A 21706-nucleotide genomic window follows, 5' to 3' on the forward strand; every position below is an offset into this window, starting at 1 on the left:
TGAATGAAGTGTGAATGAATATGTGGTGCTAAAGTTTGCATTTGGTAAGTGTTTAAGTAGTTTTGAGTGCAGTTCTTCACAGGAGAAATTAGGTGTTTTGCACTTTAGGTGTGTAGTTTTGTGAATTGTGTTTAGTGTTCTGAGAAAGTGAGCAATTTAAAAAAAGATGTGTGTTAGCAATCGAGAAAAATGTAACATAAATTGTACACCTTAAAAACCATCCATTACAAAATAATAATATTCAAAACTAATAAATCAGAATATACACTTTAGCAAATACCACAAGTAAACTATAAGGACTATAATAGTGCATTTCTGTCTAACATTTGATTTCACTTTTACCTCGCCTGCTCCTTTTTGTTTTTTTGTCCTCAATATCTGCCTCCCTTGTTTTAACACTGTGTTTGGGTCCTACCTTACCATTTTATTTTGAAACTATATATCAGAATGTCCTGATTTTTTCTGGGTGAGTAGATGGGGTGTCCTTCTATCACCCTGCAGTGAGATGCGTCTTGCATCAGGGAGAGATTTCGTTTTATTCTTATCTAAACACAGGGCTGATAGCTCATATATGGGATTTCAAAGGTCTTTTATTTTGAAACTCCACATCAGAATGTCCTGATTTTTTCTGGGTGAGTAGATGGGCTGTCCTTCTATCACCCTGCAGTGAGATGAGTCTTGCATCAGGGAGAGATTTCGTTTTATTCTTATCTAAACACAGGGCTGATAGCTCATATATGGGATCTCAAAGGTCTTTTATTTTGAAACTCCACATCAGAATGTCCTGATTTTTTCTGGGTGAGTAGATGGGCTGTCCTTCTATCACCCTGCAGTGAGATGCGTCTTGCATCAGGGAGAGATTTCGTTTTATTCTTATCTAAACACAGGGCTGATAGCTCATATATGGGATTTCAAAGGTCTTTTATTTTGAAACTCCACATCAGAATGTCCTGATTTTTTCTGGGTGAGTAGATGGGGTGTCCTTCGATCACCCTGCAGTGAGATGAGTCTTGCATCAGGGAGAGATTTCGTTTTATTCTTATCTAAACACGGGGCTGATAGCTCATATATGGGATTTCAAAGGTCTTTTATTTTGAAACTCCACATCAGAATGTCCTGATTTTTTCTGGGTGAGTAGATGGGCTGTCCTTCTATCACCCTGCAGTGAGATGAGTCTTGCATCAGGGAGAGATTTCGTTTAATTCTTATCTAAACACAGGGCTGATAGCTCATATATGGGATTTCAAAGGTCTTTTATTTTGAAACTCCACATCAGAATGTCCTGATTTTTTTCTGGGTGAGTAGATGGGGTGTCCTTCTATCACCCTGCAGTGAGATGAGTCTTGGATCAGGGAGAGATTTTGTTTTATTCTTATCTAAACACAGGGCTGATAGCTCATATATGGGATTTCAAAGGTCTTTTATTTTGAAACTCCACATCAGAATGTCCTGATTTTTTCTGGGTGAGTAGATGGGGTGTCCTTCTATCACCCTGCAGTGAGATGAGTCTTGCATCAGGGAGAGATTTCGTTTTATTCTTATCTAAACACGGGGCTGATAGCTCATATATGGGATTTCAAAGGTCTTTTATTTTGAAACTCCACATCAGAATGTCCTGATTTCTTCTCGGTGAGTAGATGGGCTGTCCTTCTATCACCCTGCAGTGATATGAGTCTTGCATCAGGGAGAGATTTCGTTTTATTCTTATCTAAACACAGGGCTGATAGCTCATATATGGGATTTCAAAGGTCTTTTATTTTGAAACTCCACATCAGAATGTCCTGATTTCTTCTGGGTGAGTAGATGGGCTGTCCTTCTATCACCCTGCAGTGAGATGAGTCTTGCATCAGGGAGAGTACAAGTTCCTTAACATTATACTTAAGTATGGTACTTGAGTACATCTACTTAGTTAATTTACACCACTACATTTATCGCCCAAATCGACGGTCAAATATCTTCATAAAATTAGTTTAAACACAATACGGAGGTTCAATTCCTAAATAGATAGAATCTGGATAAAGTTGTTACTGAGTACAAACCATCATTGATGATACATTGATAAAGCTCAATTAATCACAAATATAGAATATAATAGAATAAACAAATAAAAATGTCATGAAATGAAATTACTGAACTATAAATCAACTTCTTCCTCCTTTGTGTCCTCTATTTCAATAGGTTTTTACTGAGATGCTATAAACCTTAAGGCTTAAGTAAATCAATTGTTAAAATGCATTATCATGTCACACAACTGTCATTAGTTTATTATTGTTTGCTTCCTATGGAAAAGAAAACCGTACGAATGCATGGTGGTAACTTTGCAGGAGATTTAGTACAGAAGCTTGATTAAACAATTTCTTTGCACAGTTTTCACCCAGATGGTCAGCTCAAATCCCCCACAACAGACAAACCTACAACAAAGAGAGCTTGTTACTGTATGATAATAAATGTTTTCCGACAATATGTATGCTTGTAGAATATTTGATGAACTCAAGTGTGTGCTGGCAGGTGTTTACAGTACAAACAACAAAAGCGCTTGTATTGTGGTGCACCTAACAATAACGGACATATTGTAATGTATTTCAGATGTGGCCTACAGTTTAGTGGCCTTTGCCCTACTTCTTTCCAAACACACATGCACACAACACAACACTTCTCCCACTCCACAGACACATTCATCATAGGTTTGTAAATGTTGGATGACTTTTTTGGAAAATACTTTTCCCAGGCTTGATAAAGTTGTAACTAAGTGAAGACACAATCCATTAATACGTACTGGACATATGCACAGAAATATAATCAGATATACTGACATACGGTGCTAATATAGAATAGGTACTCACTCAACCATGGAACTAAATGCAATTGAAACAAAACAGCATTTTTTTTACATTTAAAACATTTATTACTCAACAAAGAAAAACATTTCAAAACAGATTATCAAAAAAACAGTTCCTGCAATAATAAAAACATCGCATTGTCACAAATACCCAAAACGTCTGTACAGAGTTTTATAAAAGAGGGTACATTTACAGCAGCTACTAATTTCAGTCCTTAAATCTTACTCTTTTGCCCTCTGTAGTCCTTACAAAGCATATAGAAAACAAGTAGAAAACAATATTATTTTCAACAGAAATTCACACTCAGTCCTCTTCCCTGAAGTGCGACTTCATTTACTGTCCATGAAGCGGATGTCCATGATAAGCAGAGTATGTCTGGGCAGGGGTCTGGGTGCCGGGGACAGCACCTTCATCACCTGTGTTTGTGTGTCCACATTAGTCACCACGATAAAGCCACACACAGGGCTCTCTACGATACCCTTTCTAGCCCCTTCCTCTCCGTCCTCTGCGCTGCTCACGCTCAGCACATGATACGTAAGGTCTCTCCCTGGAGTCACAGGCACCAGCTTCAGCTGTGTGTCGTCCTGAGACATTCCCAGGGGCAAACATGAGTCCGGGATGGATGGTGCTCCGATCTTGTAGATGCGGACATCTGAGAAACGTACTTCATAGGAAAAGGGGTAAAAGGTCACTCCCCTGAAGCCGTAGAAATACTCGCGGATCTTCTCATCGCGAGTATCCCGTCTGCACTCCTTGGAGCGCTCCACCACGCCTCCGGACTTAGGGAGGAGCACAACCCGTACAAAGTGAGGGAGGTCTCGTTTGAGTTCATTATAGAGCCTTTCATGGTCCAGCACCAGCACCACGTCCACCTCAAAGGCAGAGGCACAGTGGACCAGAGCTTGGTATCCAGAGCCCTTCACCCACCCGCAGGTGTTGATGATGCAGCCTCCCACGCTGGCCTTCCTGTTCACCTCACAGCGCTGGGAATACACCTCGGCCAGGCATGACGTCAGCTACAAATGGTGAGAAAAGAACTGTGAGAAACTTGGAGGCGAATAAAACAAAATAACTGATGACAATGCAGACAAAGTTTGCAGTTTGACAGTGGGCTTTTGTTTTTAAACTCTGATGTTACCCAACAGCCAGAATCTTTATTTTCTTACCTTATTGTAAAGTTTGATGTTTGTCCCTGGGGTAGTAGAGCCAAAGTGGTAGACCAAAGGAGCCTGGACGGAGAAACCCTCCTCCACGTCTGCTGGGCGCTCAATGCACAGTGCCGAAACTGTCCCAGGTACTGACACCTGACGAGCACAATGTTGTTAACTCTTGATATCAAAAAGGAGTTTGCTGTGACTATTGTAAAAAAAAAATCGAGATCGCTGGTTGACTAAACGATGCAAAATATTTAAATATCAGTTGTTGTTATTCCTCTCCTTTTCATAGTCTAGGTCAATGTTAATGATAACTCAAATGTATCTCACCCCACTCTGTCCAACATCCAGTTCCACCAGTGTCGGCCGCCGGCCCACCCTTACAGCGTAGCTTAACAGAAGCCGGCACACTGTTGACTTCCCCACATCTGTAGGTCCAACCACCATAACCTGAGGAATGAGAAAATATTCTAGATCAATGAAAATGCATTTACTGAGATCTGGTACGCTTATATACAACATCCCCAGAAGACAGTATTTTTTTTGTATTCAAACCTACCCTTGGCCCCCTCTCATTGTCCCGTTCTGCTTGTCTTCTCATCTGTTCCAGGGCAGCATGTGTGTTCAGATAGAGCAGCATGGGAGTATCTTTAGACACATAAGCCACCTGATGAAGGAGAGATACATCAAATGTCAAAATCCCAAAGTTACACAGGGTTAAATGTGGTGCCGTATCCAATTGGTAAGCATAATCGCCAAATAACCCCACAAAAAAACCACACATTAAAACATTCACACATTTGCATGGACCCTCTTCCAGTTGCTCACCTCTGGCTTCCCATAGAGATTCACACTGCAGCCTTGCCAGGTGAAAACTGCAATCTTGGCTCCTGCTCCAAATGTGTATTTCTTGTTGCGGTTCAGCTCTGATCCAAACACCTCAGCCATTCCTGTGAGGAGCTCCAGTTCAATTTGCTCCACTGCCTCCCCTGACTCCACCTCAAACCTGAGTTCAGTCTCCTTCTCGAGATCATACCTGGTGCTGACCTTTCCAGGTACTGGGACCTCTTCACTTGTGGTTTCCACACCTTCTGTGGCCATTACTGACAAGAGAAAGTCCAGGTAACAAACACATGGCGATAACAGCACATTGAAAGAAACGTTACAGAATAATAAACAATAGAATATCTTACAACGCCTCTTTTACTGCCTCACTTTTAGTTATATATATATATATATATATATATTTAAGAGTTGCGTATCTTATTTTTTGAATGAGTGTTATATATATATATTTTTTTTTTAAGTAAGAGTTGACTTAATCATACCAAACACAGCCATTGAGATCACTGTGAAGTTGTGAACACATGTACACAAATGTAACGTGCAATTACGATAGTACGTTGTGTAGTGACATGGAAGAAGCCTAAGAACAGATGTGAATTGAAACAATAATCTTGAAAACCAGAAATACCCCCAGTCCTTGGCTGATTGCTGGCTGTAGGAACAGGTTTTATAACGTGAACTTATCGATAAAAACACTATTTATCTCATCGATGGCAAGACCAGCTAGCTAGCCGTTAGCAAGCCGTAGCTAAGTTAGCCCTCTTAACTTCAGCAGTAAAGGTGGAATGAGGATTTAAAAAAAACTCCAAACATCAATAAACTACTCCCATATTGTCAGGTGAATATCTACGAGTGGATTATTTTGTATTGTGCAGTACTTACGGACTTTTTTCAAGGTGTATTGTAGAATTAAATAGGTTTCCAAACTCTGAAGCAACCAACGCTGTGGCTGGTCCCGTAATGATGACGTCACGTCGTCCCCAACCTATCATGTCTGAAGTTGGCTTCAAAACAAGATTTTAAAAATAGTTATACATTTTATCGAGAGAAGAAAATGCTTCTTTCATTATTCCTAAATGTCTTAGGAGCTGAAGAGTGGGTTCATATATGTATTAGGTTATAATTTAGCTTTATAAATCACACACCTCTGAAAGTACTAATGTCCTACTGTACAAATACTCTAATAACTACACAAGTCATGTATTGAAAGAGTTAAGTAAAGGTATGCAAGTAAAAAGAGAAATATGTAAATAAGGTATTAAAAGGGAAATAACAAAATGCAGAAAAATATCATCTCAGACTGTTATTCTAGATCATTGTTCTTGCAATCATAATAAAAGGATATTTGTATATTCATGATTTGTGTTGTCGGAGGTTAGGGTGGTAAAGGAAGGTGTTAACTATTAACGTATAACTTTCTCCATTAAATGCTTGTTTGGTTTGTAATAACTGTCAAAAATATCTAGAGCCTAAAGTGAAAATGTAATATTGTTACATTACCAACATAAAAATAATAGGAAAATGCTCTTTTATTGCTCTTAATATTACCCTCTGAAATCTAGTGGAGTAGAAGTAGACAGTGGCATAAAATAAAAGCCTTGTACAACAGAAAAACATTTTCAGGGTGTTGTTGCAATATACAAAAAAAACGTAACATATAAAAAAACAATTGGCTGGAGTCAAAAACATACATCCACAAGTAATTATGAAACAAGAAAAACTTTATTCACCAAAACCAAATTAAAAGCACAATAAACCATTGAGACATAATAAGAAGAAACATGTTAAAAAAAATAGCAGGACTGGGGATCTTAGAAATGTATTTGCTCAGAGACGCGCCACTAGATGTCAGCATTCACCCAGAAGATGTGAGCTGATGGAGCTCGATCATCCGAGGAGGGACTGAGGACATCTCGTTCGTCGCTCCTCATCATTCTGCCTCCACGGTCACATCCACTGAACTGTCGGCTGTACGTAACGTAAGACACGATAAACTTTCGTCAAACTCTGAAATATCAACAATTCTAACACCACTGTTGTGTACCACAGCCAAAAGACACCTCTAAGGAATTCAGTCCAAGTGAAATTTGCTATAACACAAAACACCAAAATTACTGTATCTATATTTGAGAGTCTGAAAACAACATATTCTAAAATATCTGTTATGAGAAACTGTTTAATCAATTATCAAGTTTTTGTTGGATCGATTAGTCAAAACACGTGTTGCAGTTCTACTCTGCGTTTCTATTTAATAAAGTTGAACACATTTAATTATTAAGTGCATTTCTTGAATAATGTTTGTGGCTATTGCAATCTGTTTATTATTCTGTCTGATAGCTTTGAATGGACAAACCTAGGCATCTACTCAGCCTTCAGAGCGTCCTGAAGAGCAGAGACCACAACATCAGGTTCTGGAAACTTGAGCTTTCGTGGCGGACCTTTCTTTATTCCAGTCCATAGAGATATTTCTTTAGGAATTGGACATTAAGAGTGACATTTGTAAGAGCAATACAGAAGATAACCAACACTTATAATTTGTTTCCAAAGCCTTAGCAGTAAAAACAAATGCTTGTTGAACATTTTTGGAAATGTATTGACTCCGATACTCCAACACTAACTTCAGAAAGTGACTAACATCAACCCATTTCACTAAGTAAACATATGATAGGCAATTAGATAAGGGAATATTATGTCTTTGCACATGTGTAATTCTTTTTTCTCTGGTTGCTTTTAGGCATTTGTGATAAACACAGCTACCTGTTGTTATTTTGATTAGAGTTCAATAAGGCAGAAAAGAGTTTACCAATGAACTAAAATTATGATAATTGTCCAAAGCTAGTCTAAAAGTCATATCCTTAGGCTTAACATTCTGTTTATGCACATTTATTTGTGATATTATTGTTGCTTTGAACACCAAATGAAATGTAATTCATCAACACCAATATCCTCTAAGAGGTGAATATCCTATAACCTAGCAAATACAAATCAAGTAGGTGCATGGCAAGCAGAGGAATAAACAATAGGTTTTGGTTATCAATAATTGTGACAAACTGAATCTCTAAAAGCCCCTACAAATAACTGAAAGTCCAAAGAATTATATAATGACACTCCCTCTTCCCTTTGTCACAACAGATGGCAGAGTTATTCTTGGTTTTCCCATTTTCGTCCTCCTCACCTTTGCCTCCATCCTGCAGAGTGATCTCGAAGCTGTTCCTGCGAGGTTTCTCAGGGTTGGAGACCACAGTCAGATCAGGGTGGGCAGCCAGGAGGGCAGATTTTACCTCCTCAGCATTACGCCCATACACTCGTCAGCTCTTACTGCCAGAACAACAGATCAACCATCAGTCGACGTATGTTCAGCCTACTGTATTCATCAATGACGAGCGTGACTGCTAGTGCTTATGATAAAAACAACTACTTTATACTTATATTCAACATTTTTGAAGGGAACTATCATCTAATAAACTACAGCGGGCAACAAAAATGCAAGACCTTCAAAAGAACAATATTTCCCTCTGAAGTGCAGTGGAGTAGAAGTGTTCCATAAAATGGTAATACCCAAGTAGAGGTGGGAGAAATACTGCAATATTGTACTTAAGTAAAAGCAAAAATAGCAAAGTGTAGGAATACTCTGTTACAAGAAAAAGTCCCACATTCTAAATGTTACTCAAGTAAAAGTTTTGGCATCTAAATATACCTGAACTACCAAAAGTAAAATGTCTGGCTATGCCAATTGGCCTATTTCAGAATCATCATAGATATATTAATGTGTTTATCAAGCTAGTGAAGGTGGAACAAATGTTGGGTAGCATGTGAATTTAAATAACTTAAGTCTTATATGAGTGTTGATAATTGTTTTGTGTTATCAGTAATCTATATCTGCAAAGTAGCTAAAGTAAATGTAGTGGAGTAAAAGTACAATATTCACCTCTGAATTGTAGTAGAGTAGAAATACAAGGTAGCATTACATTGAAATTCGTAAGTAAAGTACAATTACCTCAAACATGTAGTTAGTTGACACCACTGAAAATGGAACTACAGTATCATCTTCAAAAACTACAGGCAGCAAAACGGGCATCATGTTATACTTATGTACAGTATTTAAACCTGATAGTATCGAGGTACTTCCACCACTAAGGGTTTATCCACTCATAATGTGACTCACCAGTGTTCAATGACCACCCTCCTGCCCGGGTCCTCCCCCTCTCCTCGGTCCTTCTCCTCCACGGAGGGCGGCTCCTCCTCCGCCTGGATGTCCGCTTTTCGCTTCGTCCCTCTGCGACCTAAAAACACACATGTAATGTTTGTTTTGATTACACGAATTACGCTTTAAATTAAGGAAATAATGCAATGGTTTGTTATGGGAGCGAGTCAAAGCGTTGAGCTATTAAACACGTGTGTGACTAAAATAAGAGACGGTCTTATTTGTGGTTGTTCTTTAATCATTAAATCCCCCAGAATGGATGTTGTGCTCCACTGTAAGCCTTACAACAGCCTAAAACTATTGGCAAAGCATGTTAACCGTTAAAAGTTGAAACTGATTATCAACTTTAAACAACATACGCCACACCCTGGTCATATTTCCTCATTTTCATTACACTCACTCACCTGCTTTCGACGACATTGGTGTTACAACAATTTCGCGCGCATGTGTCCCGGATGTTCATTCTTCTTCTTTAATGGTTTGGCGGGTTGCAAACCAGTTTGAAGATACATTACTACCAGCAACTGGACTGGAGTTTGCATCGAGTTGTTTTTTTGGGTGGATTATTTTTAGCTGATTCAATTCCTTTCTAAAAACTTTTTTTAAAGTATTTTGCCTGATTTATTTCCTTAAAAGAAATGGCAGTGAAAATTCATGTTTTTGTACTCCCTCTTGGAGTAAAGAGGTGATTGATGCTGATATTGCATTTTCTAAAATTAAGTATACTGTTTCCAGATCGATACAGTGTGCACAGTTTCCATTTGGGAGATATTTTATATCATAGAAGTTGTACGAAAATAGAGACACAACTTCTATCTTTGACTACACATATGTGTGTGACGTTTGGCAGCTAAAATCTCAATAAGAAATATGTTGGCACATGTAACTCTGAACAATCTTTGTTTGTACTTTGTCAGTAACACACTGATACAGTCCAACTGTTACTATCTTAAGTGTAAAGGTAAAACATGACATACAAAGCACATACATTGTTGGTGTTTAACCAGACATTGGGGAAATATGACCTTAGAGTCTGTAGGAGCAAACACAGTAGTGGTGGCTTAAAGCCCACCTCTGCTCCGCGCCGTCCGTTAGATGAGCCTGGTCAGATTAATAAGAAAAGGAGTTAAAAACACCGGCATAAAAGTTATAACAATAATCTGATTTTAATGGTAAAAAGACACCACACTAAAATACAGAGTGCCCTGTAACAGAGCACTCCCCGCTCTACTGCCGTGCGATACAGGTATCGGTAGTGATGGCGAGATGAAGCCTTATGAAGCTTTGAAGCTTTCCAGCCAATTGGTTCGCAAAAGGGTTCATCTCATGAGGCTTCATCATGGGCTTCATCTGAACACAAACCCCCCTGTTGGTCAAAGTGTGTAAAACAGGCAGATTGGACTTCTCAACAGTGTGCTGTTTCTCATACCGAGTTCCCATTGAGTAAAGCCTTAGAATAACTCTAAACAACGAACAGAAAATCATATTTTCATGTTAACAATATTGTTTCTATTTCGTCCCTACTGACCGCCAGAGGCGGTGCTTTAGCACTGGATATGTCCATCGCGCGCATGCGCAGCTCAAGTACCAATAACAACAAAGTCACCTGTGACCCACGTGACACCGGCTATATCAGCCGGTATCGTCAGAGGATCTGTTCCTTTCATCTTCTCGCTGTGCGAGGGTACCGTGGCTACGTTTTTGTAGCCTACAGCGTTCAGGTTTGAACGTTTGATCTGAGGGATTTCTCTGCAAACAGCTGGCCGCGTGCAGCTTCGCGACTGACAGTCGGAGCTACGGGTCGTTAAACGCGTCCTCCAGGAGCTGTGGCCGGCTGTGCGCTGTGCAGAGCCTCGACAGACAGGTTTGTGTCAGCTTGTTGCTGGTGATGGCTGTGTTTCCGCACCCTCTCCCAGCCAAGTTGTTCTGATTACCGTCTTATTGTTTGTGGCTTAGACTTTCTGGTGACGACAGTGTTCCCGCTTCCTCTCCCATAAAGTTGCCCTTATGCTCTTTTGAAAGTTCTGCTTGTGGCGTTGTGCCCGAGCTATTATTAGCATTTGAGTCCCAGCTTTGGCTGCGTCCCTCATTCAATTTAGTATGGAAGCCCAGAGGGTCATACTTTAAACCCATTTTCGTCTTAACATTTGTGTTCTGACTTGGTCGCTTGATTGTTAGCAGCAGCCGCTTGGCTAACACCTTGCTGTTGAGCTTAACTATTAACTCAGGGCAGTGCTCCCGCTCCCGGTAGCATAGGGTTTGATTGCAGTAGCGCTAGATCGTTGTATTACTGCTCCTAGTACTAGACTCCTAGCACTAGGATGATATGCAGAGAACATCTTCACGGCGGGTGCTGTGTGCTCGGCATGTGCGGTTACTACTGTAACCAGGCACGGTTACTTTCTTAGAAGCTCCCGGTAAACGCATGGTATGGTTGCAGTAGCGCTATATTGTTGTATTTACTGCTCCTAGCACTAGGACGATATGCAGAGAACAATCTTCACTGTGTGTGCTGTGTGCTCTGCATGTATGGCCATTAAGGAGGATTTCATCCTCCCAATATTATATTGTCTAGTGGGCAGCCGTCGGCTGACACTTTTAGGCACCGGCCACAGTTACTATTGTAACTAAGGTACTAAGCCGTAAGTACTGGCCATAATTACTAGTGTAACTACGGTTCCAAGCTGTGTAAGTACTGGCCATAGTTAATACTGTAACTACGGGGTTAAGCCGTAAGTACTGGCCATAGTTACTACTGTAACTACGGTTCCAAGCCGTGCAAGTACTGGCCATAGGCAATACCGTAACTACAGCTCTATGCTGTGTAAGTACTGGCCATAGTTACTACTGTAACTACGGTTCCAAGCCGTGCAAGTACTGGCCAGAGTTACTACTGTAACTACGGCTCTATGCTGTGTAAGTACTGGCCATAGTTACTACTGTAACTACGGTTATATGCCGTGTGAGCACTGGCCATGGCTACTGCTGTAACTACGGCTCTGTGCTGTTCTTTTCTTTAGAAGCTAGTTATCTGGTCTTAAACATGTGTGTTATTTGACTTGATCTCGCTTGATCGTTAGCAGCAGCCGCTCGGCTAACGTCTTGCGTATACTGTTAAGCTTCTTTATTTTACCCAGCTAGGTGAAGGCAGTGCTCTCGCTCCCGCTCCCTCTACTGGTAATGCGGATGTAGCTACATCCCTTTTTCTGTTCGGCGAGTAGTAGCACCACTCTACTCTTCCCGTTCAGCAGGTAGCTGGTGAAGGCTGTGTTCCCGCACCCGCTCCCGGGTACGCTGCACCTGGCGTTCGTCTCTAACTTAACCAGTGAAGGCAGTTCTCGTCCCCACTCCTGGTAGACGCCAAACGGCCTAGTTTTTACGTTAAGCAGGTAGCCGGTGAAGGCTGTGTTCCCTCACCCGCTCCCGGTTACACTGCATCTGGCATTCGTCTCTAACTCAACCAGTGAAGGCAGTTCTCGCCCCCGCTCCTGGTAGACGCGGAACTGCCTTGTTTTTCTGTTAAGCAAGTAGCTGGTGAAGGCTGTGTTCCCGCACCCGCTCCCGGGTTATGCTGCATCTGGCATTCGTCTCTAACTCAGCCGGCAGTGTTCTCGCCCCCGCTCCTGGTAGGCGCTGAACTGCCGTGTTTATTAATCCAGCCAGGTGAAGGCAGTGCTCTCGCTCCCGCTCCCTCTGCCGGTAACGTGGGTGTAATTACATCCCTCTTTCTGTTCGGCGAGTAGCAGCAACGCTCTACTCTTTCCATAAAGCAGGTAGCTGGTGAAGGCTGTGTTCCCGCACCCGCTCCCGGCTACGCTGCATCTGGCTACCTACAGAATGGTTCATTCATGTAGCGCCTGTATGGCTTCTCTTGAGCCCGAGGACGGCCACGACCGCTGCCCCTCCTGCCTCGGCCGCTTCTGGCGGTCAGTGGGGACGAAATTCGAGCATCTGAGGGAGGTTCTCACGGTAAACGCCTGCATGAGCTGTAGCTGCATGCCTCGGGTGCTCAGAGTGGCTAGAATCACTGAGGTGGAACGTCTGGCAGCAGCCAACAGACACCTCTCCTTGTCACGTCCTCCTCCAGATCAATTCGTCCGTTCCCGGCGACTTGAGGGAGCGATGGCTATGTGTGCTCCCCCCAATAGAAGGACTAGAAACAGGCTGTCCTCTAAAGTGGATCGGCTAGCTGCCGATAGGGGCATGATGAAGTCGCCTCTTGGCCCTTCAGCCTGGGCCCGGTGTAGGGGCTGCTAGCGGGCCGCCTGTCCCCCCCCCCCTCCTTCGGTTGGCGCCCCTCCTTCGGTTGGCACCCTCCTTCGGCTGACGCACCTCCTTCGGTTGACGGAGAGTCCTCCGTAGCGTACCAGTCGAGCCAGGGGAGCTGTTTAGATCAGCTGCCCTGGAGGCACTGGAGCATGCCGCCCAAGCTAGGCAGACCAGGCAGCAGCACTCGGGTCCTCGCAGACCTGTGCCCACTCCCAGCAGGCCCAGGGGCCGCTCTAGCAGCCGCACTCAGCCGCCAAATTACAGGGGTGGTCTGCAGAGGTCTTAGCGGCCCACTCAACCGCCTCCCAATGACTTTCGTGCCCCATGTCGCCCGCCTTCCAGGCGGCCTCGTGCCCCAGAGCCTTACCGGAGCCCCCCAAGAGGCTCCAGGGTCCGGGGGGCTGGGCCCTGAAATCCCGGGGGTGGTCGGCGGCTGCTTTCCCAGCAGCAGCTCAGTTTCTGGGAAGTCTGTACTTCCGTCCCTTGGGTGGTTTTCACCTTAACCCAGGGGTACGGACCGCAGCTCCGGCCCCTAGCCTTCGGCTGGGTCTAATTGACAGTCGTCAGCGATCCGGCAGGGGCCCTACCTCTGGGCCAAGAGTTGTCCATCCTTTTGTCCAAGGACGCAATCAACCCAGTAAGACCCTCTGCTTAACCAGGGGGTTCTACTCGGCATACTTTCTCGTGAGCAAGAAAGTCGGCGGATTTCGCCCGATCTTGGACCTCAGAGGAATCAACAGATTCCTGAAGGTGCTGCCATTCTATATGCTGACTACTGCATACGCACAGGTGGAGTGGTTCTCAACCGAGGGATGCCTACTTCCACGTGGGCTGGGCAAGAGGGTGCCTTATATCCAGTTCCTCCGGCCCTTGGGCAGACTGGCAGCTGCCTCGGCCGCTGGGCCCTTAGGCCCGCTGTCGTTGCGCCCCATGCAGATGTGGCTGAACAGCCTTCACTTGGACGCCAAGTGGCACAGGCACAGTGAAGTCAGGGTGTAGCAGCATTGCTCCACTCTCCGTCACGCTGGAGGGGCAGGGCCTATCTCCTGGTAGGCGTGCCCATGGGCGCCATCCCATCCCGCCAGGAGACCATCACCATAGGTGCATGTCTCTCAGGGTGGGGTGCAGTGCGGCAGGGCAGGACCGTTCAGGGTCAGCAGTCTGCCCAGCAGAGTGCGCGCCAGGTCAACCTGCTAGAGCTTCGGGCCGTGCAGCTTGCACTCACGCACTTTCTACCCCAACTGGGGGGCAAGAATGTGCGTGTTCTTTGGGGACAGCATGTATATTGTTGCTTAGACAACAGTCCCTTCTAGATAGTGGACGTTCTCACTCCACTCTGAATGTATGTGGCTGCGATTCTGCCCGACATGTTCGGGTCGACGGCGCCACGGCGGGGTGCCACAGGTCGGTGTCCCTCTTTATGAGAGGGGCTTTACGGCAGCGTCCCCCTTGCACCCCGAGGGCTCCGGCTTGGGACCTGCCCTTGCTGCCGGATGCCCTATCATCTCCTCCCTTCGAGCCCCTGGCCCAGGTGGGGCTTAGGTGGCTGCCCACGAAGGCAGCATTTATGCTTGCCATAGCCTCAGGGAAGCGAGTCGGGGAGTTGCATGTCCTCTCCATAAACAATACATGCCCGAGGTGAGACTCTCAGGCGTTGCCCTTTGGGCAAATGTGGCATTCCCGCCCGGGGTCCTTCCACAAACCCACTTCAATCAGCCAGCCCAGCTGGCACGCTTTGACATTCAGGAGTATGGCACATCGAAGTTGCTGTGCCCTGGGGGTGCCCAAAGGGCGTATATCAAGGCTACTGCCTGTATACGGCAGGAGGAGCAACTCTTGAGTTTGCCCTGGTGGCCCTAAAGGAGGTTAGGCCCTCTAATCAGTGGCTGCCCCACTGGGTTGTCGATACCATCTCACAGGCTTATGGGGCCAGTGGCCGCCCCCTGCCATCAGGCTGAGATGCCACTACAAGGAGCGTCTCAACATATTGGGCTGCCCTGAGAGGGGTGCCCCTGGAGACCATCTGCGCCGCGGCGTCGTGGGCGTCTTCTGGCACATTCTCCAGTTGTCATCAGGTCAATGTCGCCACTCCCCATTCTTTGGGCGTGGTCCTTTTGCCGAGCTCCGCTGCTTCCAGTGGTGAGCAAGGGCTTGGATTCTTCATGACATTGTTGGTATAAGTCATCCAGTGCTAAAGCACCACCTCTGGCGGTCAGTAGGGACGAAATAGAACGATAGTTACGGCTGTAACTACGGTCTATGAGTCCCGGATGACCGCCAGAGTTCCCTGTCACTCAGAATTCTTGTGTGCTCGCGAGAAGATTCGGGGAACAGATCCTCTGACGATACCGGCTGATATAGCCGGTGTCACGTGGGTCACAGGTGACTTTGTTGTTATTGGTACTCGAGCTGCGCATGCGCGCGATGGACATATCCAGTGCTAAAGCACCGCCTCTGGCGGTCATCCGGGACTCATAGAACCGTAGTTACAGCCGTAACTATCGATTTATTCCAGTTTAATGATTGTGATTGAAAAGCCTAAGGAGGCTGGTAAACATTGCAAAGAGGGATTTGTATTCCTTAATAATATTCATAAACTTAACCATGTTGTAGCCTGAGAAAGGCTAAACCATATCAAAGAATACATTTATTAACTACATTATCTCATTTAGCTGTAGCTTTTATAAACAACAAAAAAGACGTATTGACGAGTCGTTGAACCAGGGACCCTGCGGTCATGAGTCCACTGCTTTCCAGCTGAGCCACAGCACACACACTAAAGCTCCCTGAAAACACTGCATCCATCCATCCATCCATCTTCTCCCGCTTATCCGTGGTCGGGTCGCGGGGGTAGCAGTTCCAGCAGAGAGCCCCAAACTTTCTTTTCCCTGGCGACATCAACCAGCTCTGACTGGGGGATCCCAAGGCGCTCCCAGGCCAGCGAAGAGATATAATCCCTCCACCTGGTCCTAGGTCTACCCCTTGGTCTCTTCCCAGCTGGACGTGCCTGGAACACCTCCCTAGGGAGGCGCCCAGGTGGCATCCTAACTAGGTGCCCGAACCACCTCAACTGGCTTCTTTCGACGCGAAGGAGGAGCGGCTCAACTCCGAGTCCCTCCCTGATGACCGAACTTCTCACCTTATCCCTAAGGGAGACACCAGCCACGCGGCGGAGGAAACCCATCTCGGCCGCTTGTATCCGTGATCTCGTTCTTTCGGTCATGACCCATCCTTCATGACCATAGGTGAGGGTAGGAACGAAAATGGCCCGGTAGACAGAGAGCTTTGCCTTCTGGCTCAGCTCCCTTTTCGTCACAACGGTGCGGTAAAGCGACTGCAGTACCGCTCCCGCTGCTCCGATTCTCCGGCCCATCTCACGCTCCATTGTTCCCTCACTCGAGAACAAGACCCCGAGATACTTGAACTCCTTCACTTGGGGTAAGGACTCATTCCCTACTTGGAGTGGACAGTCCATCGGTTTCCTGCTGAGAACCATGGCCTCAGATTTGGAGGTGCTGATCCTCATCCCAGCCGCTTCACACTCGGTTGCGAACCGATCCAGTGAGTGCTGAAGGTCGCAGACCGATGAAGCCATCAGAACCACATCATCTGCAAAAAGCAGTGGTGCAATCCTTAGTCCACCGAACTGCAGACCCCCTCCCCCACGACTACGCCTCGAAATCCGATACATGTATATTACAAACAGGATTGGTGACAAAGCGCAGCCCTGGCGGAGGCCAACCCTCACCGGAAATGGGTCCGACTTACTGCCGAGGACCCGGACACAGCTCTCGCTTTGGGAGTACAGAGAGTGGATGGCCCTGAGTAGAGACCCCCTCACCCCATACTCCCGCAGCACCTCCCACAGTAACTCCCTGGGAACTCGGTCATACGCCTTCTCCAAGTCTACAAAACACATGTAGACCGGATAAGCGTACTCCCAAGCCCCCTCCAGGATCCTTGCGAGAGTAAAAAGCTGATCCGTCGTTCCACGACCAGGACGGAATCCGCATTGTTCCTCCTCAATCTGAGGTTCGACAATCGGCCTGACCCTCCTTTCGAGTACCTTGGAGTAAACTTTCCCGGGGAGGCTGAGTAGTGTGATGCCTCTGTAATTGGCACACACCCTCTGATCCCCCTTTTTAAAAAGGGGAACCACCACCCCGGTCTGCCACTCCTTCGGTACTGTTTCCGACTTCCACGCAACGTTGATGAGACGTGTCAACCATGACAGTCCCTCAACACCCAGAGCCTTCAGCATTTCCGGGCGGATCTCATCCACCCCCGGGGCTTTGCCACTGTGGAGTTGTTTGACGACCTCAGTGACCTCCCCCCGGGAGATTGGTGTTGATCCCCCGTCATACTCCAGCTTTGCCTCTAACATAGAGGGCGGAGTTGTCGAGTTCAGGAGTTCCTCAAAGTGTTCCTTCCAACGCCCTAACACTCCATCAGTTGAGGTCAACAACGTCCCATCCTTACTGTACACAGCTTGGATGGTTCCCTGCTTCCCCCTTCTGAGGTGTCGGACAGTTTTCCAGAACAACTTTAGTGCCGCCCGAAAGTCCTCTCCGAACTTCTGCTTTGCCTCGGCCACGGATGAGGCTGCTGCCTGTCGGTACCTTGCAACTGCCTCGGGAGTCCCCCGGGATAACAAATCCCTGAAGGCCTCCTTCTTCAGTCGGACGGCTTCCCTGACCACCGGTGTCCACCAGGAGGTTCGAGGGTTACCGCCCCTTGAGGCACCTAGGACCTTGAGACCACAGCTCCCCGCCGCGGCTTCGGCAATAGAGGCTTTGAACACCGACCACTCTGGTTCAATGTCCCTAACCTTCACAGGAATGAAAACACTGCAACATATGTATTCCTGTATTTATTGATGTTTTTATTCCTACATGTATTTATGCTTGTATCTATTTATTATGACATGTTCCGACCTCTATATGAGTGAGGGTCTGAGCTCTTTTAATTACATCGTGTCACCAGCGGGCCCGGGTACAGGAGGGGTAATATGGTTCTTATTATACATCCATGGGTATTATGAGCGTTGTGGTTCAACGGTTCAACCGATCTAAAGCACTTTCTGAAGCAGTCACGTGGTATCGACAGGCAGCGAGGCTTTGTTTGTCATCGATGACGTCACTGGCCCAAAACGATACAAGCCTCGATACATGCTTCACAAAAAGCTTCGGGGATTACTCGACACACGCTCCGAAGCCTCGGCGCAATACGTAACATCACTAGGTATCGGGACCAGCCAGTCAGCAACAGGGGGCACCGTGCATGAATAAACAACAGTATATATGGACATTTTTGGGGTGGAGAGTCACTGCTTATCCTCCACCGGACTGTACTCCTTTAATTTTCCAGGGAAGGTTTCACACAAACTATTCTTTCTCAAACAATCAAACATTGTACACAGATATATTAGTACTTGAGATTATATTGGCCCCAAAAAGAACCTTGAAAAGGACATGTGTGTGTGTGTTTGGTAAGAGGAAGTGTTTGTGTGTGTGTGTGTGTGTGTGTGTGTGTTGATATCTTGGTCAGGGAGTGTATTGTGTGTGTCAGGGTGTCTGGGAAAGTGTATGTGTGTTGATATCTTGGTCAGGGAGTGTATTGTGTGTGTGTCAGGGTGTCTGGGAAAGTGTATGTAAGAAGGTTTATATATATAGGATTACTTTAAAACAGTCCCAAATAATACATGTTCACTTCAATACAGTTCAAGATAATACCTGTTTACTTTAATACAGTTTAGAACAATATCTGTTTGCTTTAATCCCTCTTTTGATCTCACCTTCAGAGATCAAAAGCATAACCACTGTCATTCTTTTCTACTGTCTGTTCCCCAACATTTATATAAATCCATCAGAAGCTGGGATTTAGAGCACTTTAAACCTTTAGGAACAGTCCACCATAACAACTTCTTATGACAGTGGAGGGAGACCAAAATATGTTAGAAAATGGTCCTTGTCGGCTGAGTCATTGTGCTCGTCCTCCTCCGACGGGTAAGCCAAAAAGGGAATTTGGTACGAAGGGGAAGGAGCAGCTTCTCCCTCAAAAAATGGGTTATTAAACAAAGTTCCTCAAAAAATGGCATATTGAAGCAAAGTTCCTCAAAAAATGGGGTATTGAAGCAAAGTTCCTCAAAAAATGGGGTATTGAAACAAAGTTCCTCAAAAAATGGGGTATTAGAACAAACTCCACACCGGCTATATCCACCTGTTTCAGTGGAGAGTGGAGTCCCCTGGGCCGTCCTGGCTTGCCGTGTCTTTGTCCCCCCGATCCGCTGACGGCGGCTTCTGGGCTGCCTGCTAGAGAGATGTCCTCCCGATCCTCCTCCTCCGGCCCGCTGATGGCGGCTTCCGGGTCGATGCTGAAGAGATGTCTTCACGATCCTCCTTCTCCGGCTCACCTGTTGTCCTTGTGTTTCTCCTCCCCTGTCCAGCTGTGTCTTGTTCTGTGAATACCCTTCTGTGTATTTAGTCTAGTCTTCCCCTGTGTTCCATGTCGGTTCAGTGTTTCCCCTCCATGTTATTCCACGGTCTGTGTTCCTTGTGCTGCTCGTTGGTGTTGGATATTTTGGATTCTGCCTTGTTTTGCCACAGCTTTAGATATATTAATAAAGCTCGCTTTTCGTTATTCTGCATTTGAGTCCTACCTGCTTCACCCATTCGTAACAGAATGAACCGACCAAATTTGGACTCAGCAGATTTCAATGTTTTGGCCCCACAGGCGGAATGTCTTGGGTATTCTCTGGAGTACATTTTTTACACCTGGAAGAACGCCTCATCTAGACGGGGTAAAGAGGCTGCTTTGAAGGAGGCACGCCGGGAGGTTGCTCGCAAGCCCTGGCTCAGGAGCTTGTTGCCGGAGTGGCTACAAACCTTTTCAAGTAGCCCTGAGGAATTGGCACAAGCTTCTAACCCTTTCCTAGGATCCAACTACTGTCCTGTTGAAGGTCCACAGAGTCTCCAAAAAGCCTCTAGGAGACGCAGGGCCAGGATTCCAGCCCGTGCTCCAACAGCCATGATCCCGGCTTCAGTTCCGGTTTCCACAGCCATGGATCCATGCACCAGTACCGGCCCGCAGAGCTATGTTTCCTTGCTCGATTACCTGGCCCACACAGCCATGGTCCAGGCCTCTGTTCTGGTTCCAGCGGCTCCAGTTCCAACCTCAGACCTTTTCTGAGGAACCCGTCTGGCGTTTGGAGATCCACGGAGCCTCCAAAAGGTCTCTGGAAGATGCAAGGCCAGGATTCCAGCCCGTACTCCAGCGGCTCCGGCCCCAGTCCTGGTCCCAGCTGCCATAGTCCCTTCTCTAGTCCCTACTCAATTCCTTTCTCAAGTCCCTCCTCTAGTCACTTCCCTAGTCCCTTCTCCAGTCCCCCTTTTAGTCACCTCTCTAGTCCCTTCCCAAGTCCCTTCTCTAGTCCCTTCCCAAGTCCCTTCTCTAGTCCCTTCTCTAGTCCCTTCTCTAGTCCCATCTCCAGTTCCCTCTCGAGTCCCCTCTCCAGTCACCTCTCGAGTTCCATCTCTAGTTCCTACTCAAGTCCCGCCTCTAGTCAATTCCCTAGTCCCATCTCTAGTCCCTCCTCTAGTCACTTCTCCAGTCCCCTCTCGAGTTCCCTCTCGAGGTCCCTCCTCTAGTCCCTCCTTTAGTCCCTGCTCTAGTCCCTCCTTTAGTCCCTCCTCTAGTCCCCTCTCTAGTCCCTCCTCGAGTCCCCTCTCTAGTTCCCCTCTCAAGTCCCCTCTCGAGTTCCCTCCTCTAGTTCCTCCTCTAGTCCCTCCTCTTGTTCCTCCTCTAGTCCCCTCTGGAGTTCCGTCTCTAGTTCCCCTTTCGAGTCACGTCTCAAGTCCCTACCCAATGTCCTGGTCCGTTGGAGGCTCCGCTGGGGGTCCTGCCAACTCCATGTCCTGTCCCGTTGGAGGCCCCGTCGACTACTCCTCTGCCGGGGGTCCTACCAGCTTCTTGTCCTGTCTCGTTGGAGGTCCCGCCGTCTACTCTCCTGCCGGGGGTCCTGCCAATCCTATGTCCTGTGCCGTTGGAGGCCCCGCCGACTACTCTCCTGCCGGGGGTCCTGCCAACCCTTTGTCCCGTCCCGTTGGAGGTCCCGCCGTCTGCTCTCCTGCCGGGGGTCCTGCCAGCTCCTTGTCCCATCTCGCTGGAGGTCCCACCGACTGCTCTCCTGCCGGGGGTCCTGCCAGCTCCTTGTCCCATCTCGTTGGAGGTCCCGCCGTCTACTCTCCTGCCGGGGGTCCTGCCAATCCTATGTCCTGTGCCGTTGGAGGCCCCGCCCACTACTCTCCTGCCGGGGGTCCTGCCAACCCTTTGTCCCGTCCCGTTGGAGGCCCCGCCGACTGCTCTTCTGCCGGGGGTCCTGCCAGCTCCTTGTC

General features: G+C 46.6%; 2 protein-coding genes across 3 annotated transcripts; both read right to left on the reverse strand.

Annotated features, from left to right (window-relative positions):
* Positions 1-2275: 2275 nt before the first annotated feature.
* clp1 (cleavage factor polyribonucleotide kinase subunit 1) lies at positions 2276-5794 on the reverse strand. 2 transcript variants are annotated; one of them, XM_034092749.2, is made up of 6 exons: positions 5723-5794; positions 4823-5097; positions 4554-4661; positions 4325-4444; positions 4007-4144; positions 2276-3856 (listed from the first exon to the last, which is right to left on the reverse strand). In XM_034092749.2, exons 2-6 carry the CDS (start codon positions 5093-5095, stop codon positions 3170-3172), a joined length of 1326 nt encoding a protein of 441 aa, XP_033948640.1. In that variant the 5' UTR covers positions 5096-5097; positions 5723-5794; the 3' UTR covers positions 2276-3169. The 2 variants fall into 2 exon arrangements, with proteins under 2 accessions (XP_033948640.1, XP_033948641.1); XM_034092750.2 differs by having other exon boundaries at positions 5727-5791.
* A 749-nt stretch (positions 5795-6543) lies between these two features.
* On the reverse strand, positions 6544-9513 carry selenoh (selenoprotein H). The gene is made up of 5 exons (XM_034093179.1): positions 9449-9513; positions 9006-9123; positions 8016-8158; positions 7194-7308; positions 6544-6808 (listed from the first exon to the last, which is right to left on the reverse strand). The coding sequence occupies exons 1-4, from the start codon at positions 9462-9464 to the stop codon at positions 7202-7204; spliced, it is 384 nt and encodes a 127-aa protein (XP_033949070.1). The 5' UTR covers positions 9465-9513; the 3' UTR covers positions 6544-6808; positions 7194-7201.
* Positions 9514-21706: the final 12193 nt, after the last annotated feature.

This window comes from Pseudochaenichthys georgianus, chromosome 10 (assembly GCF_902827115.2).
Source record: "Pseudochaenichthys georgianus chromosome 10, fPseGeo1.2, whole genome shotgun sequence".
NCBI classification, from domain to species: domain Eukaryota; kingdom Metazoa; phylum Chordata; class Actinopteri; order Perciformes; family Channichthyidae; genus Pseudochaenichthys; species Pseudochaenichthys georgianus.

What these genes read in the sequence shown, in the direction of transcription:
- clp1 (XM_034092749.2), bottom strand. Translation starts at nt 5,095, where the DNA reads ATGGCCACAGAAGGTGTGGAAACCACAAGTGAAGAGGTCCCAGTACCT. An exon ending in ATCTCTATGGGAAGCCAGAG is followed by an intron (nt 4,662 to 4,822) that starts GTGAGCAACTGG and finishes CTCCTTCATCAG; the next exon opens with GTGGCTTATGTGTCTAAAGA. An exon ending in ACAATGAGAGGGGGCCAAGG is followed by an intron (nt 4,445 to 4,553) that starts GTAGGTTTGAAT and finishes CTCATTCCTCAG; the next exon opens with GTTATGGTGGTTGGACCTAC.